We start from the raw sequence: 19583 nt of genomic DNA, 5'->3' as shown, positions 1-19583 counted from the left end.
CCAAAGAAACATTTGATTTTGCTGCAGCTGCTCCACATACTGTAATATTGTACATGGTAATTGGGTTTGATATATATTGTATTTAATATATAAACAATTAATAAAACAATATATCAGTATATAATATATACTGTATATATGATATGTAAATATTACATATATGTTTTATTTTATATTGCTACTATGGTACATTTTCAGGTGTACTAGAGAGGAGGCTACGCCGGATAGTCGAACCGGCGTATGCATAGTAAATTGTTTATCATCAAGTGGGTAGTTTTTAGGATCAAAAATCAATTCATTGATCTTTCAGTGTGTGGGAACTAGGGTTGTACGGTATATTGGTACTAATAAAGTACCGTGGTACTAATGAATTAAAAAGGGTACTATTTTGCTTCTGACAAATACCAGAACTTTTTTTTTTCGTATTTGTTTTTTACGGACACTAAAAACCTCTAAAGCAGGGGTGTCAAACTCAAATACAGAGTGGGCCAAAATTTTAAACGGAACAAAGCCGCGGGCCAAGGTTGAACAAATTAACCTTTTAATAGGGACCCAAACAAGTTTTGCATTAAATATTGAACAAGGGAGGCTTATTTAACTTTAGTGACATGCAAAATCCAGTTTCAAACAATAATAATAATAATTTAAAAAAATATAAAATTTTAATAAAAATGTTATGTCTTTTTTTCTATTTGCAATCTTCTGAGGTGAATATCAAATTTTTTCCACAGGCTAATAATACATTTGAAAATAAAATAACAATAATGAATGAACCAAACATTCAAGCCTTGAAGTAGCAAGAGAAAATGCATGAATAAAACGTTAATTATTGGTCAGTTTGCTGGAAGTTTCCCGGAAGAGTTAGTGCTGCAAGGGCTCCGGGTATTTGTTCTGTTGTGTTACGGTGCGGATGTTCACCCGAAATGTGTTTGTCATTCTTATTTGGTGTGGGTTCACAGTGTGGCGCATATTTGTGACAGTGCTAAAGTTGTTTATACGGCCACCCTCAGTTTGACCTGTATGGGTGTTGACTAAGTATGACTTGCATTCACTTGTGCGTGTGTGTGTGTGTGTGTAAAAGCCACAAATATTATGTGACACGCTGTTAGTATGGAGGAAAAGCGGACGTGAAGACAGGTTGTAGAGAACTCTAAAGGCAGTGCCTTAAATGCACGCCCCCAATATAGTTGTCCAGGTGGAAATCGGTACAAATTCGGGAGAATGGTTGCCCCGGGAGATTTTCGGGAGGGGCACTGAACTTCGGGAGTCTACCGGGAAAATTAGGAGGGTTGGCAAGTATGAGTATTAGCGGCGAATGCGGTGTTACAGTGGCATCGACGCTGTATAACACCGTCGGGCCAGCTCTAATGCTAAATTGATATTGCATCAAGGGCCAAATTAAATTACACGGCGGGCCAGAGTTTGACACCCATGCTCTAAAGGCTTAGTGGCCACATACGTGGACAGCACCTTTAAGCTCGTATTTCCAAAATTGTGTACACTACTGAATTGGAGTCTAATGGCCACTTATGTGGAGACTTACACAGCCATCTGGTGGTGTCAGAAGAGTAGAACATACAATGGAATTTGGAAAATAAAGTATAAAAATAAGAATTAACATGTCACTAAACATGCGGTACACGTTTGTGTACTTATGGACTAAGTACCGTATTTTCCGCAATACAAGGCACACCTGATTATAAGGCGCACCTTCAATGAATGCCTATTTTGAAACGTTGTTCATATATAAGGTGCACCGCATTAAAAGGCACATAGAATAGACGCTACAATAGAGGTTGGGGTTACGTTATGCATCCCGTACTTGCGGGACCTGTTGGTCCGGATTATAAGCACACTGTCAGATTTTGAGAAAATTGGAGGTTTTTAGGTGCGCCTTATAGTGCGGAAAATACGGTACATCATATCAAAAGATGATTCTTAGTTTTTATTGTAACTAGAGAAATAAAAAAAGCATGTAAACACACAGCTTGGGTCTTCAGAGGCGTGCAGTCGTCACGTCGTGACATTGCCGGTAAAACGAGCAGAGGCGCATCTTCGGCAACGCACGCACACTGTGTAATTACAAGCAGAAACAGTGTGGCGACAGAAAAGGGAGACTGTACGCATTATGGCTTAAAAACATACAATAAAGGTGAAGTTGTAAACACTGAAGTTCTGCTCTGCAAGGATTGCTTAAAAACTTAGCTAGCTAGCGTGCAGCCGATGTCCATCCACAGTCAAATAAACCGATACTGATAATTTTGAAACAGATACCGATCATTTCTGATATTACATTTTAGAACTTTTATCGGACATCTCTACAAATAACCTTTTTCTTTTAAAGGGCACACAGGAAAACAAAAATAATCAGCTCAGTTGGCCACTTACTTAATAAAAATACTCGACATAATGCTTCTGTTGACAACTCAATACGGAATGCGTACTTTTGTTTTTTTACAAGTATCATCCCTGCAGGACGAGGAATAGCTAAACATGCTTCACTCCACACTGTAGGACAGGGGTTGGCAACCCGCGGCTCTTTGATCACTCTGATGTGGCTCAGCTGCTAAATTGCCGACCCCAACGATTATTCCGGGAGGTTTCCGGATTTTAGTGCCTCTCTCAGAAATAACCCGGAGATAACATTCAATCCAATCCAATCCACTTTATTTATATAAAGCACATTTAAACAACAATAACATTTCCAAAGTGCTGCACAGCCATGTTAAAAACAATGTTATGCCACTTTCACCTGGACTTCAATATTGAAGGTGTGCAGTGATGGCAATGCTTTAACCTCCTCTACATGTCGTCGCGGCCGCTTTTACACCACGCGACCTGCGTGCAGAGCGGTCACACTTTTATTCAGCCTCTGCTAATGCACGTAATGACTGCAATGCATACTTGCTCAACAGCCTTACAGGTTACACTGAGGGTTGTGATATAAACAACTTTAAGACTGTTACAAATATGCGCCACACTGTGAACCCACACCCAACAAGAATGAAAAACACATTTCGGGAGAACATCGGCAGTGAAACACAACATAAACACAAAATAACAAATACCCAGATTCCCATGCAGCCCTGACTCTTACGGGCTACACCCCCGCTACCACCCAACCCCGCTCACCTTAACCGACGCACGGAGAGGCGTTGGGGCGGGGGTGTAGCCCGGAATAGTCAGGGCTGCATGGGATTCTGGGTATTTATTATTTTGAGTTTATGTTGTGTTTCAGTGCCGATGTTCTCCCGAAATGTGTTTGTCATTCTTGTTTGGTGTGGGTTCACAGTGTGGCGCATATTAGTAAGAGTGTTAAAGTTGTTTAAACGGGCACCCTCAGTGTGACCTGTATGGCTGTTAAACAAGTATGCCTTGCAATCGTTTGCGTGTGTCAGCAGAAGCCTCATACGACATGGGACTGGGCTGGCAAGCTGATTGAACGTGTTGTAGAAGGCGCCAAAGGCATCGCCTTCATAGGATGCCCTTATTATTGTTGATCGAGGGAAATCCTGTAAACAATTGCGAGAATAGTTGATCTGACACTCCGTAGTCTCTCGTAATATTCGGGAGGGTTGGCAAGTGTGATGCTGTCAAGCGGCATTCATATAAAACCCGCAGGCCCCACTATCATTAAATTTTCATATTAAGGTGCGGGCCGCGTGTCTGAGACCCCTGGTTTATACATAGCACAAAGTAAAAAAAACTCTGTATGCAGTGTTCTTTCATTATAAATTTCAAAAGAGTTTTGTGGCTCCCATTGTTTTCTTTATTTTGTGAAACGGGTCAAAATGGCTCTTTGAGTGGTAAAGGTTGCCGACCCCTGCTGTTGGAGGATACAATAGCTAACCGCTAACAGCAGGCCAAAACTCTTGAATGTAAACAATTGGGTGGATCTACACTGACATCGACTGTAACGATACTAAGTATACGAGCCGTATACTGTAGGCCAGACCTGGGCCAATTAAGGCCCGGGGGCCGCATGCGGCCCGTTAAGCTTTTCAATCTGGCCCGCCGGACATTCCCAAATAAATGTTTTAGTGTTTTAAGATGCAAAGTGTAGCTGCCATTATGATGTGCAGTGATGTTTTCAAATGACCGTAAGTCTTGAACTACACAAAGTATTTCAATGGTCGGAATCTGCGCTTTTGCATGATAAACTAGTTACTATGGTAATCTAATTAGTTACTATGGTAATCTAAGTCACAGCAGCTCAGACGAGGCACTAGCAGTGTGGGCGGGGAGCGTTTCCACAGAGTGTTTCCAGAGCAAACCTGAAATGCGGGTGTCAGGGACAGACGCGGAAGGAGATTTTTACAAGAAAGTTCTAAAATCTAGTGATATATCAGATTGTAGGTGGGTTTATATCGTGGTTTGTTGCGTTTTTGTCGCGTTTCGCTTTAATGTAAAATATGTCGATCGAGTGGGGTTGTGACGTTCACATGTCAATATTTAGTGTTTTATCGTTCATAGCTAATATTGTAAATCAAACATTTTTATTTTCATGTACGTTTTCGGTGTCTCATTAAGAAAAAAAAAATTACATTCTGTTTTTCTAAGGCAGTCTGTCAAAACGTTTTTAGCGTTCAATCAGACATTATTGTGAGGTTTTGTATTAGTGTTCCTAAAATAGATATACTGGCCCCCAGAGACATTTTTTTCTGTAAATGTGGTCCCTTGAGTCAAAATAATTGCCCAGGCCTGTTGTCATAACGTGGTTTTCGCAGCTTACTGCGAGCTTTGTTCTCCCAGGATGCAAACTGACTATTCCGGACAGGACTTGAAGGTAGGAACTTATTTATTAATTAATCAATCCTACTGCGATGAGGTGGCGACTTGTCCAGGGCGTACCCGCCTTCTGCCCGATTGTAGCTGAGATAGGTACTAGCACCCCCTGCAACCTCAAAGGGAATAAGCGGTAGAAAATGGGTGGATGGATAATTAATCATACACATCACAAAAGACAGGAACTAAAACAAACGAAAAGCGTGCCGTTCGCACAAGAGGCTAAAGAACACAAAATTTAATGCAGGAAACATATACGCTAACACTTAGCATGAACTATGGACATAGAACAAACAAGACTTACTGTGGAATTTAACAACTAACATAACTATGGCACAGCGTAACATGAAACCGTGGCATGAAACCAATAATGACAACAGCACGACTGACTGGCAAAGGTGCGCTTAAATCATGTCTCTTGATTGGAAACAGGTGCGCTTCCCGAACACCAGGGACAGGTGAAAATCATAAGTCGCCATGGTAACTAAAGCAAACAAGGGTGCTCAAAAACAGGAACTAATGGAGTCTAAAATGAACACAACATAACAAAAATATTATCCAGACCACGGATCATGACAGCTGTAGGCTATACTCGGTACAACAATGATTATGTAGATAATTTGTATTATCACAAACCCTTTTGTCATTTTTCTATTTTTTATAAACTTAGGAAATACGTCCCTGGACACAGGAGAACTTTAATTTTGATCAATGTATAATCCTGTGATTAGTTGGTATAGGATTGAGTACCACTCAAAACGTAAGTAAGGTGTCAACCAACAGAAAATTAAGTGATGTAGATAATAAATAAAACTATAACACGTTAAAACGCAAAGTAAGAAGACATTAATAGTAAATGAACAAGTATTTTAATAATCCATTTTCTATTGCTTGTCCCTCATAATTTTGACAAAATAATGGAATGATAAATGACACAATATGTTACTGCATATGTCAGCAGACTAATTAGGAGCTTTCGTTTGTTTACTACTAAAAGAGAAATTGTCTAGTACCGTATTTTTCGGAGTATAAGTCGCTCCGGAGTATAAGTCGCACCCCCCGAAAATTCATAATAAAGAAGGAAAAAGACATATATAAGCCGCACTGGAGTATAAGTCGCATTTTTGGGGTAAATGTATTTCATAAAACCCAACACCAAGAAGAGACATTTGAAAGGCAATTTAAAATAAATAAAGAATAGTGAACCACAGGCTGAATAAGTGTACGTTATATGAGGCATAAATAACCAACTGAGAAGGTGCCTGCTATAAACGTAACATATTATGGTAAGAGTCATTCAAATAAGTATAACATATAAAACATGCTATACGTTTACCAAACAATCTGTCACTCCTAATCGCTAAATCCCATGAAATCTTATACGTCTAGTCTCTTACGTGAATGAACTAAATAATATTATTTGATATTTTACGGTAACGTGTTAATAATTTCACACATAAGTCGCTCCTGAGTATAAGTCGCACCCCCGGCGAAACTATGAAAAAAACTGTGACTTATAGTCTGAAAATTATGGTATGTTCGCTGGTATTTAATGACAAAATTGTTTGTCCATTGCAATTAGAAACTTTATGTATCAAAACATTTTCGGTTAAAAAAAGCCATTAATGACATTTTTGAAAAGTATCAAAGAATCCAAACGTATTTTTGTGCCAGTACCGGGACCAAAATATTGGTACAACCCGAGTGGTAACATACCTGGTTTTTGTCCAGCTCACAGTCCTTGTACTCTTGCTCTCCCTGTTCCTGGAAAGTGACAATGACGAAACCCACAAATATGTTCATCATGAAAAAGGCAATCAGGATGAGGTAAATGATGAAGAAAATGGAGATGGCCACTCGGTTGTTGTACAGCGGCCCTTTGTCCTCCACGTTTGAATCAATGGCCTTATAAAGAAGCCTGGATGAAAACAAACATAATTACAATATGTACACACAAACATGCACACACACAACAATATGTTTCAGTTAATTTTAGCAGGTAGAGAGTTCTATCCGCAGTTTCATGTCAACTATTCACTCACTTTGGCCATCCTTCGAATGTGGAAATGGTGAAAAGGGCCAGCATTCCGTTGAAGATGTTATCGAAGTTTAGTTCCGAGTTGGTCCATTCCCTTTTTCGGATCTCCATATCATGAAGAGCTCCTTCCTGATACTTTATAAACCAACCCCTGGGTAAACAAAGAAGATAGATGAATTAAGTCCACGTTGACCTAAAAACATTACCCTATTCTTTACTTACCCTATTTTTCGGACTACTAGTCCCACTTAACCTCATAAGGCCCAAGCTGTTTGTTTACATGCTTTTTTTTTTATTTCTCTTTGCTATTTGGGCTTATTGGACCCTAATTAGAATAAAAACTAAAATTCATCTTTTGATATGATGTACTTAGTCCATAAGTACACAAACGTATACTTAATGTGTTGTGACATGCACATTTTTATTTTTATATTTATTTTTCCAAATTCAATTGTATTTTACTTTTCTGACACACCAGATAGCAGTATAAGTGTTCATATGTCGGCATAAGACCCCAATTCAGTAGTGTACACAATTTTGGAAATAAGAGTTAAAAGGTGCTGTCGACGCATGTGGCCACTAAGCCTTTAAGCCCAACGCGGTGCCCACGGGCACCAGGTAGTCCATAAGGACCAGATGAGTCACCCGCTGGCCTGTTCTAAAAATAGCTCAAATAGCAGGACTTACCAGTGAGCTGCCTCTATTTTTTAAATTGTATTCCTTTACTAGCAAGCTGGTCTTCCTTTACTTGACATTTTTAATACTAAGAGAGACAAAACTCAAATAGAATTTGAAAATCTATGTAACATTTTGACCAAAGAACCACAATTACTGTGCATGTTATGTACACCACAAAGAAGTGTTTTACATTTAGAAAAATCATAATATGACTCCCTTAATGCTTTCTTGGTTGCTTTGTTGGGTCTGCTCCTGTCTCTGGCCATGCTCCCTCCACCCCAGCGGACGATGGCGTGGAACACCGCAGAGGCCACCAAAGTGTATATGTTTCTTTTGCTTTTTATTCATAGCTGTATGTAGAAGTAGCTGGTTGTATCCGCTGCTTTAATGTCTTTCATGTACTTTGTTTTTTTTTATGTTTCCCCCTTACACACATGTGAGAGGGATGTGTACTATTGCTTTGAGTTGTTGTTTTTTTCCTTTGGCCTCAGTCTGGACCCCCTCTCCAGGGGCCCAGGCTTAGACCGATTTTTTTAATTTTATTTTAATTTAATCTTCTATTTCTTTCTCCCATTCCCCCCACTTGTTTACCTGTATCTCACCTTTTTTGTAAGGGGCGCTGGAAGCCGGCAGACCCGTCAGCGATCCTGTTCTGTCTCCCTGTAATGTTTGTCTGATCTTGAATAGGATTGTGCTGAACATTTTAATTTTCCTGAAGGAACTCTCCTGAAGGAATAAATAATACTATTTAATCTAATTTTATATTCCGGTGCGCCTTTTGTATAAAAATAGACCAGACAAGACCCGCTCATCGGCAGTGAGCCTCTTAATCCGGTGCGCCCTATGGTCCGAAAAATACGGTATATGAAAATGATTTACTTCAAACAACAAGGTACTTACTTGCATTCTTCCTCAATCATTTTGTCTGGATCGGTGCAGGAATAAAATTTGCCCTGGTGAAGTGTTGCACAGGAGACACATCAATGATTTTGACAAACCATGTTATAAAATATGCATTGCACAATACACAAGTTGTGTTAGAAAAGTTCCAGAACTGTTCAGGTGGATTGCATGTTTCGATATGCTGGTTGCCGTAGTGCTAAACAGCACATCTAAAAAGAGGTCCTGTGACCTTTGCCTCATTCAATGTGCAAAAAGAGGCGAGAGTTGTGGCAAGACTACTCGCGACGGCTTCACAACGCCCTGAGCGTTTAGTAGTTCCTTGCCGAGAAAAACATCGACGAGCTGGAGTAACCTCCCTAGTCATAGGGCCTGATTTACTGAAGGTTTTAGTGTACTAAAACATGTGCAAACTTGCTGATGTACTAAAACGAGTGCAAAGCGGATTGCGCCTGTTGAGTCAGCAGAATAAGGCGTGCAATCAAATTTGCGTCAATGTCTTTAAAAATATGCAAAATAGATCATCAAAACTCCTACAATGCAAGTAGGAGAAGATAATTAAGCACACGCAATGTGATTTATCAACACTCTTCACCTTTTTGCGAGCACTATTTTTAATTGCATTTTGCACGTGTGGAAATTATGTGCGAAATGACACAGTTCCAGGATCAGTGATCGCGATTGACAGACAAGAATACGACATCCTAAATGTGCTTGTCAACATTTTGGAAGGTCAGAAATAAAAAAAATATTAGACATATTGTCTATTCAGCAACATCATTTCATAATTTTATAGAACTTAAAGGTTTGCACCATGCTTAAAGTGACATTTTTCAAAGCAAATACTATAAACAAGAACACCATTGGCTGGCTTGTGTTCCCATTAGTGATTTAACAGAACACGTTTGTGTTAAAACAGTATGTATTTTTTTCACAATAACTAAATTTGTGGAGTGAATTTTTGTACCAGCCCGAATAAAATGATTGGTGTTTACGGCGGTCACTCACTCAGTCACACACAAAGAAGGAACAAACAATTTGCAGTCATGTTGTTCTTATGTTAGAAAAGAGCATAAAATTAATGACAGCTAACTAACTAGTCAAATCTCTATTATTAGCCAACAACACCCAAAGCTAATGTGTGCGCTTGTGTTACGTATGTATGTAGTTGCGTTATTACGTACTTTAAAGGGCTAATTAAAATAAATTAAAGCGTTTTTGTGTCGTTTAATATTTTTGTTGGTAGAGGTTTCCCTCTAGTGGGTTCTTCAGACCACCACACACTGCCGAGAGAGCCCGGAATTCAATGTATAACACTGTTTTATTTTTCTGAAATGGTGCAAAGTCTTTTGCTTTTTAGTAAAGTGTCTTTCTCTCCGTCTGTGTCTTTTAGCAGCACCTCCAACTCCAACCACTCGTCTCATCACGGCTGCTGCGAATAAAGGCGACAGGTGATTAGATAACAAGGCCCACTTGGGCCATCTACACACCTGTCGCTGTCTTCAAAGCCGGTCCTGGCACACCCCGTTCCGCTGCATGCCCGCAGGCCACGCCCCCCTCCACTTGTGGTTTCAGTGAAAATGCAATGCACGACTGTTTCTAAAATGCCCATAAAAAGTGGCAGACTATATGCCTCCTGCATGTTAAAAACATAACAAAACGCCACAGGATGAATGTGCAGTAGACGATGCCACGCAAAAATCCTCATTTAAATAAGGTGGTCTGTATAACATTGGCAGCATGGTGGATAAAGGATTAGTGCGTCTGCCTCACAATATAAAGGTCCTGGGTTCAATACTGCGCTTGGGATCTTTCAGTGTTGAGTTTGCATGTTCTCCTCGTGACCGCGTGGGTTCCGTCCGGGTACTACGACGTCCTCCCACCTCCAAAAACATGCATCTGGGGATAGGTTGATTGGCAACACTAAATTGGCCCGAGTGTGTGAATTTGAGTGTGAATGTCGTCTGTCTATCTGTGTTGGCCCTGTGATGAGGTGGCGACTTGTCCAGGGTGTAGCCCACCTTCCGCCCGATTGTAGCTGAGATAGGCTCCAGCACCCCCCGCGACCCCAAAAAGGGACAGGCGGTAGAAAATGGATGGATGGTCTGCATAACATTTCAATTACACACGCAGTCTTAGTAAATCACACGCAACATGCTTACGCTATTTTATAGATTGCACACACTGTTTTGCACGCCTGCGATGAGGTAGCGACTTGTCCAGGGTGTACCCCGCCTTCCGCCCGATTGTAGCTGAGATAGGCGCCAGCGCCCCCCGCGATCCCAAAAAGGGAATAAGCGGTAGAAATGGATGGATGGATGTTTTGCACGCGGTGTTTGGATCTTAGTAAATCAGGCCCAAAGTGCGTTAAGAGTCCAGAGGGATTCCTTCAAAAGCTACAACTTGCATTTTGTAGATTGGATTCTGTAGCACTGGACCCCAGTGCTGGAACTTTTGAGCTTTATACATTGGAATAATCTTACTTTAAAAAGTTGAACTCCGATGCAAGCAAACATGAAGTCGAGCAGCATGGTGACCAGTACGATGTTTCCGATGGTCTTCACGGCAACAAACACGCACTGGACCACGTGCTGAAAATTGAAATGACACATAAATGGGTTGTACTTGTATAGCGCTTTTCTACTTCCAAGGTACTCAAAGCGCTTTGACACTACTTCCACATTTACCCATTCACACACACATTCACACACTGATGGAGGGAGCTGCCATGCAAGGCGCTAACCAGCACCCATCAGGAGCAAGGGTGAAGTGTCTTGCTCAGGACACAACGGACGTGACGAGGTTGGTACTAGGTGGGAATTGAACCAGGGAACCCTCGGGTTGCGCACGGCCACTCTACCACTGCACCACACCGTCCATTGCGGTAAAACCCCCATGAATCCTGCGCTAAGCATGGCTGTGTAGTAGAGATGCGCGGATAGTTCAATTATATCACCCGCCGTCCACCCGAACCAACTTTTTGACGGGACCATACCCGCCCGCCAACTGCCCGCTGAATTTCATCAGAGGTTATCCGCCTTTATCACTCACAGAGCCATTTAAAACTGTTTTACAGAGTAATCTAGTCAATTGGAGCTGCTAACATTCTCGCGACTATTCAATAGCGTTCATCCTGATGACAAGAATGTGGGCGTACTGTGAAGCCATTGCCTTAGACACCTTCAACAACATGTACGACCCGATTGTTGGTCCAACAACATGTTGTGTGCAGCTTCCACAATCACACGTATGAGATTGAAAGGCATACTGGGTGATACAGAGTACACTGATGGTTGTGATATAAACAACTTAACACTTACTAATACGCGCCACGCTATGAAGCCACACAATACAAGATTGACAAACACATTTCGGGAGAACATCCTCACAGTAACACAACATAAACGCAACACAACTAATACCCATAATCCTTTGTATTCATGACACTTCATGAATATATTTTACACCCCCGCGCCTCAACCCCGCCCACCTTCCCCGACCCACCGGGGGGGGGTTGTATAAAATAGTCAGGAAGTGTCATGAATACAAAGGATTATGGGTATTTGTTGTGTTGCGTTTATGTTGTGTTACTGTGAGGGTGTTCTGCCGAAATGTGTTTGTCGTTCTTAATTGGTGTGGCTTCACAGCGTGGCGCATATTACTAAGAGTGTTAAAATTGTTTATATCACAACCATTAGTGTACTCTGTGTCACCCAGTATGCCTCGCAGTCGTGTGCGTGTTGCTGCGGAAGCCACACATAACTTGATGCTGGACTGACAAGCAGATCGTATATGTTGTAGAAGGCGACAAAGCCAATGGCTTCATAGCACGCATTAATATTTAATATCTGGGTGATTGCCGGCAGTCATTCAAGAGAATAATGGCGTCTCTTATTGACTTCTTCGCTTCATGACACAGGTCTTAAATGGCTCTTTGAATGGTAAAGGATACCGATCCCAGAACCATGTATATCAAATGTCTAAGGATGGTTCAACCGCCACCCGCCCGAATCTAATTAAAATCTATTTTTTCGTCATGTCAACCGCCCGACCCGCGGGTAAACTCCACGGATGAGACCGCAAACCGAGCATCTCTACTGTGTAGTCATATTAGGTGCATGTACTTACCTTGAGTCCCTTTGCTCTGTTGATGGCCCTCAGGGGACGCAATACCCTCAACACCCTAAGAATCTTCACCACGGAGATGGCACTGGATCTAGGTTAGCACAAAAACAGCATTTAAGCATGTATAATGATAATAATATTGTTTTATTTTAATACTTAAGCAATTCACAGCTGTTGGCCTCGAACGTAGCAGCTTTTAGATTTGTTTTACTTTGGTTAAAAAACCCTTTTTTGTCTTTTGTTAATCATTTATTTGTGTTCTTTTGGTCAGGAACTTGAGCAGACCATTTTTGTGATTGTCGCGGCCTAAAATGTGTGAATTTGTGGCAGCTTTTTCAAAAAGTTGGACTAAAAGTTGCAATATTTTGAGGATTTTATTTTCATTAACAAAAAATCCAATTGTGATTTTATGATTTTTTCTTATACAAATATTGTTGCTGCTGCATCGCCTCTGAGTTGGTAAAAGTTTATTCTAGCCATAAGGGGTGTATTCATAGTAAATGTAAATACTTGGGAAATTTATAGGTGGTAATTTGCTGCTATATTTTGGCCAAAGTAAAAAAACTCAGATTAGTGACCATAATGCATGCTTTTTTGGCAGTGATAGCACAGCATTTACTTATATCACCCAATCCAAACAACCTTTCCTAGTCATGGTGCAGGGAAAAAAAAAATGTAACCAGCACAAAAGTCATAGGGTCACACATAACACAACCTGCACACTAAACTTTGTAGTTATTAAAAAAAAATAAAAAGTCCCATCACCATAAAAAATCCAAGATTACAAAGGCATGATGGGAAAAATGCTAAACACTCTCGCCACACTAATCCACGTTTGACTTTTAGCTGCTTGGTATTTCTGATTCCAAAGCTCTAAAGAGGTTGTCACAGAAGTAAACAAGGTAGCAGTTGAACAATGACTAATTCTTTATATTAATTTATAATAATTATTAATTATATATCCATTCTATTAATATAATATATAATAATCAGGTGATTAGGGCACCTGATTCTCATAATTTGGATGGGTGGCCAAATACTTTTGGCAATATAGTGTATATACAGTACAGGCCAAAAGTTTGGACACACCTTCTCATTCAATGTGTTTTCTTTATTTTCATGACTATCTACATTGTAGATTGTCACTGAAGGCATCAAAACTATGAATGAACACATGTGGAGTTATGTACTAGGAAAACGCTACATTCCGGACTGTATTGTGCCGAGTGTGAAATTTGGTGGAGGAGGACTCATGGTGTGGGGTTGTTTTTCCAGGAGTTGGGTTTGGCCCCTTAGTTCCAGTGAAAGGAACTTTGACTGCTCCAGGATACCAAAACGTTTTGGACAATTCCATGGGATGGCACTTCAAGTTCATATGTGAGTGAAGGCAGGTGGCCAAATACTTTTGGCAATATAGCGTATGTAAAATACGGTTAATTTGCATGCAGTTGGCTCTCAGCCCCCAGCCAAATTTTTTGCGGCCCAAATCGGCCGCCCAGTCGAAAAGTTTAGACACCTCCTGGTCTACACAGTAAACACATGTTTTGATTAGGCAGTAGACAGGTGCGTTTTAATACCGCTTAGAGACATATTTGCATGCAAAAACCACACAGATTAGCTAAAAGTGTGCAGGGAAAGTGCAAGCATTGGATGAAGGTGCCACAAATGATTGGATGGTGCGGGAAGATCTGTGGACACTTTTGTGATTTGGATAACATCGGAATGTCTGCCTCGCAGGATTTTTGAGGACCAGTCATAGACAATTTAGAGTGAAAAGCAAATTTTATTTTCACTCGCATACAAAACATTCTAACTTGGATTGTTTCCCTGGCTTCGAGACTCTCCTGAAGGACAGTGCGGCGAAGACACAACAAACTCCCTTCTTGTTTCTCATTGACAAACTGTTGTTGTTGACTTTGGACGAGTGACTACACAAGATCAAGGCCACGGAGATACACTGCAGGCTTACACACACATATGCATCCCAAAAAATGTACGCCACACATACAACCCCCCAACTCAATGCCCTCGACGCAAATCCCATAGAGGTAATGAACGGATGGTCGGCGTCTGAGAGCTGCGGCCTAACACCATGACCCCGCACTCCCTTCCCTCTGCTGCTAGGTATCTCGAGATGTACGTTGTAATATGTATATTTGCTTTGCTATGGAGGTTTTTTCCCACTCCAGACTGGGCCCCCTGAGGATCCCAGTCTAGATTGTATTTTTTTTACTCATCCTTCCCCAGCGTTTTACCTTTTCCCCCATCTTTTACAGGGTACCATGTGGCGAACCATCAGCATTCCTGTTCTGTAACCCTATACACTGTTTGTTTGTCTAATCTTGAACGGGTTTGTGCTGAAAACAACGTTTCGTTGAACTTGACCAATGACAATAAAGTCCTATCCATCTATCTATCTATCCATCTGTCTATCCATCTATCTATCTATCTATCTAAGTTGTGAGGCCATGCATAACTCGCAAGGATTGGTTGAATTTGCCTGAATTTGTGCGAGTGTGGCATCGCAAATTCCCGAAAGATTGGTACTAAAAGTACTAAGCTGCCCGTGTAGGTTCAAGTATTTCCTGCCTTCCCCACCAATCAAGTCAGAGAACAATACACTTTAAACGAGTGTACGGGTGGACGTGACAAGATTTTTTGGAATCCACTTACTCCATGCCCATAGAGAGCAAAGACACGCTGACGACCAGTAGATCCAAAATGTTAAAAGAGTTCCGGCAGAAAGACCCTTTGTGAAGAAAGGCTCCGTATGTTGTCATCTGGAATATTATTTGAAAAAAAAAAACACAAACAAACGTCCATCAATTTCATTGTTGTCAACAACATTGTATGTGTTTTAATTACCTTGAGCACAATCTCTGCTGTAAAAACTGAAGTGAAGACAATATCAGCATATGCCAACACCTAAATGTGTCAGGGAAATATAACGTGAATAAAACATTAAATCGAGCACTGAATAAACATGAGTGCAATTTGTCACACTACAAATTATTTGCCATTTGCCAAGATTTAAAATGTTATTTCTCAACATTTCCCTAGTTTTAAGAGCTATTCACTTATGTTAGTCATTGGCTTCACATCATAATCTTGATTTTAACATCCATCCATCCATTTTCTATCGCTTATTCCCTTTGGGGTTGTGTGGGGCGCCAGAGCCTATCTCAGGTACAATCATGCGGAAGGCGGTGTACACCCTGGACAAGTCACCACCTCCTCGCAGGGCCAACACAGATAGACGGACAACATTCACACTCACAATTACACCCAATTTAGTGTTGCCAATCAACCTATCCCCAGGTGCATGATTTTTGGCGGTGGAAGGAGGCCGGAGTACTCGGAGGGAACCCACGCAGTCACGGAGAGAACATGCAAACTCCACACAGAAAAATCCCGGGCGCCGGATCGAACCCAGGATTTTCGTATTGTGAGGCAGACGCACTAACCCCTACCACACCGTGCTGCCCTGATTTTAACATTATTCCATCCATTTTCTACCGCTTATTCCCTTTCGGGGTCGCGGGGGGCGCTGGCGCCTATCTCAGCTACAATCGGGCGGAAGGCGGGGTACACCCTGGACAAGTCGCCACCTCATCGCAGGGCCAACACAGATAGACAGACAACATTCACACTCACATTCACACACTAGGGCCAATTTAGTGTTGCCAATCAACCTATCCCCAGGTGCATGTTTTTGGAAGTGGGAGGAAGCCGGAGTACCCGGAGGGAACCCACGCATTCACGGGGAGAACATGCAAACTCCACACGGAAAGATCCCGAGCCTGGATTTGAACCCAGGACTGCAGGAACTTCGTATTGTGAGGCAGACGCACTAACCCCTCTGCCACCGTGAAGCCTTTTAACATTAATAAAGCCTTTTAACATTAATAAATCAATTTTGTCTACTTTAGTTTAAACATGTTAAAATTGAAAAAATTACAGCGCGAAGGGGATCCATAATGCCCCATTCATCATGACTGTTTACCTGGCACATGAAACGTGACGAATCGAGGGGTGCACTAGAGTATGGGGTAACGGACTGTCTGATTGTGGCGGTCCGCTCCCTGTATGGTCAGTGTCAGGCAGTAAGTTGGACACGTTTCCAGTGAGGGTTGGACTCCGCCAAGGCTGTCCTTTGTCACCGATTCTGTTCATAACTTTTATGGACAGAATCTCTAAGTGCAGTCAAGGCGTTGAGGGGGATCTGGTTTGGTGGCTGCAGGATTAGGTCTTTGCTTTTTGCAGATGATGTGGTCCTGATGGCTACACCTGGCCAAGATCTTCAGCTCTCACTGGATCGGTTCGCAGCCGAATGTGAATCGACTGGGACGGGACTCGGCACCTCCAAGTCCGAGTCCATGGTTCTCGCCCGGAAAAAGGTGGAGCGCCATCTGCGGGTTGGGAAGGAGATCTTGCCCCGAGTGGAGGAGTTCAAGTACCTTGGAGTCTTGTTCACGAGTGAGGGAAGATTAGATCGTAAAGTCCACAGGCGGATCGGTGCGCCGTCTTAAGAAATGTGTGCGCTGTATCCATCCGTTGTGGTGAAGAAGGAGCTGAGCCGGAAGGCAAAGCTCTCAATTTACCGATCGATATACGTTCCCATCCTCACCTATCTATGGTCATGAGTTTTGGGTTATGACCGAAAGGTCAATGAGTTTCCTCCGCCGGGTGGCGGGGCTCTCCCTTAGAGATAAGGTGAGAAGCTCTGTCACCCGGGGGAAGCTCAAACTAAAGCCGCTGCTCCTCCACATGGAGAGGAGCCAGATGAGGTGGTTCGGGCATCTGGTCAGGATGCCACCCGAATGCCTCCCCTGGGAAGTGTTCAGGGCACGTCCGACTGGTAGGAGGCCACGGGGAAGACCCAGGAAGACTATGTCGCCCGGCTGGCCTGGGAACGCCTCAGGATCCCCCAGGAGGAGCTGGACGAAATGACTGGGGAGAGGAAAGTCGGGGCTTCCCTGCTTAGGCTGCTGCCCCCGCGAGCCGACCTCAGATAGGCAGAAGAAGATGGATGGATGGATTATCCACTTTAGCAGCCATATGGCAGTAGAATGTTGAATATCTTAAAGCGTTTTTCTAGCAATTCTAACTTTGACCACAGCGTCAGTTGCTATGTAAAGTGGCCCTTTCCATCATTTTCAGAAGATTGCATTGCAAAAAAATTATCTGCCCTCTTCTTGTTTAAAGATTCTGTAACATCCTGAGGATGCTTAATTTAAGAATTGTCAGAAGGAAAATACTTGTTTAGTATATTTTTTTCTGAAAATCTTGTCTTTTTATCTTATATTTTGTCACCTGGTTCCTGAAGGACATTGGGTCTATAGGATCCTCCGCTGCCAAAGAAACAGATGACAGCAGGATGAAAAGGAGGATGATATTGGTAAAAGTAGTTGCGTTAATGATGCGATGGCACAGCTTTCGGAACCTAAAAACAAAGAAAGGTCAAAATAGGTCAAATAGTCAAACATTTTCACAATAGAGTTTCTGAAAAAAAAAAACATTCAGGGTTATCTCGGGGCATTAAAAGCATTACGAGTCACTAAATGGATTTTGAGAAATATAAGGCCTTTAATGTCATTAAAAAGCATTAAATGTGATTTCATTTGATTGCAATTGGCAACAAAAAAGACAACAAAACAAACCACCTGACCCAGTTTTTCCAGTTGGGTGAAAAAAACTACGCTTCAAGATGTTCAATATCTACTGAAGTGCAAATTTTGCCAACGAATATTGAGTCAATTTTCGTTGAATGAATTTATTTACCTTGACAATATGACAATCATGCATTACATACTGTACATTACCTTTTGCACTATACTCATATTATTATGTGTTGTCAACTTTGTACTTTTTTTGTATGTCATTGCCTGAAATAGATGAAAAATGAATGAATGAATGAATGAATCTTCCAGTTAAAATGATTAAAAATACAACAGTAATGACAATATGTTTATTGGGTTTACTTCCATTGTTGTTATTATTATATCTTATGATTGCATGTGTGCTTAATTTGGCACATTTAATGTATATTTTACAACTGTTCAACATTATCATTGTCAAATGCTTACAGGTTTGTCCATACAGAAAATTGTATGCTTTTAATATACATACATACACATATATACCGTATATATATATATATATATATATATATATATATATATATATAAAGTACACACGTGCATATATATATATATATATATGTATATATATATATATATATATATATACAGTATATAAATATTCACACATACACACACACTTATCTATACAACACACACACATATATACGTACATATATATATATATATATATATATATACACAGGTATATATATATATATATATATATATATATATATCTATATATATAGTACAGCCCAAAAGTTTGGACACACCTTCTCAATCAATGTGTTTTCTTTATTTTCTTGACTATTTACATTATAGATTGTCACTGAAGGCATCAAAACAATGAATGAACACATGTGGAGTTATGAACTTAAAAAAAAAGGTGAAATAACTGAAAACATGTTTTATGTTTCTAGTTTCTTCAAAAGAGCCACCCTTTGCTCTGATTACTGTTTTGCACACTCTTGCCATTTGCTCGAGGAGCTTCAAGAGGTAGTCACCTGAAAGGGTTTTCACTTCACAGGTGTCTTCAGTGGCAATCTATAATGTAAATAATCATGAAAATAAAGAAAACCCATTGAAATGAGGTGCGTCCCAACTTTTGGCCTGTACTTTATATATATATATATATATATATATATATATATATATATATATATATATATTTATGAGCGGTGTAACGTTACGTGTATTTGTATTGAACTGTTTCGGTAGGGGGTTTTCGGTTCGGCACGCGGGCGTACCGAACGAGTTTGTAAGCAGAAGTATTCACAAGCTGCTCTGCTTTCTGCCTCTGTCTCAGCAGCAAGCATTGTCCCGCCAACACAACCATCTGATTGGTTACATACAAAGCCAATCAGCAGTGCGTATTCAGAGCGATGTAACAGCCAATCAGCAGTGCGTATTCAGAA

General features: G+C 41.0%; 1 protein-coding gene across 1 annotated transcript in view; it reads right to left on the bottom strand.

Annotated features, from left to right (window-relative positions):
* LOC133569972 (dihydropyridine-sensitive L-type skeletal muscle calcium channel subunit alpha-1-like) overlaps nucleotides 1-19583 on the bottom strand; it is a 162475-nt gene that overhangs the window by 85171 nt on the left and 57721 nt on the right. Inside the window, exons 18-25 of the mRNA XM_061922548.1 lie at nucleotides 17840-17969; nucleotides 15392-15451; nucleotides 15200-15306; nucleotides 12530-12617; nucleotides 10885-10992; nucleotides 8402-8454; nucleotides 6828-6974; nucleotides 6502-6703 (exon numbers count right to left, since the gene is read on the bottom strand). Coding sequence (XP_061778532.1) covers nucleotides 6502-6703; nucleotides 6828-6974; nucleotides 8402-8454; nucleotides 10885-10992; nucleotides 12530-12617; nucleotides 15200-15306; nucleotides 15392-15451; nucleotides 17840-17969 — 895 coding nt within the window. The remainder of the gene's footprint in view (nucleotides 1-6501; nucleotides 6704-6827; nucleotides 6975-8401; nucleotides 8455-10884; nucleotides 10993-12529; nucleotides 12618-15199; nucleotides 15307-15391; nucleotides 15452-17839; nucleotides 17970-19583) is intronic.

The sequence above is a fragment of the Nerophis ophidion genome, linkage group LG16, assembly GCF_033978795.1.
Source record: "Nerophis ophidion isolate RoL-2023_Sa linkage group LG16, RoL_Noph_v1.0, whole genome shotgun sequence".
NCBI classification, from domain to species: domain Eukaryota; kingdom Metazoa; phylum Chordata; class Actinopteri; order Syngnathiformes; family Syngnathidae; genus Nerophis; species Nerophis ophidion.
The sequence above is the reverse complement of the archived record's forward strand: the minus strand, read 5'-3'. Positions and strand labels throughout refer to the sequence as shown.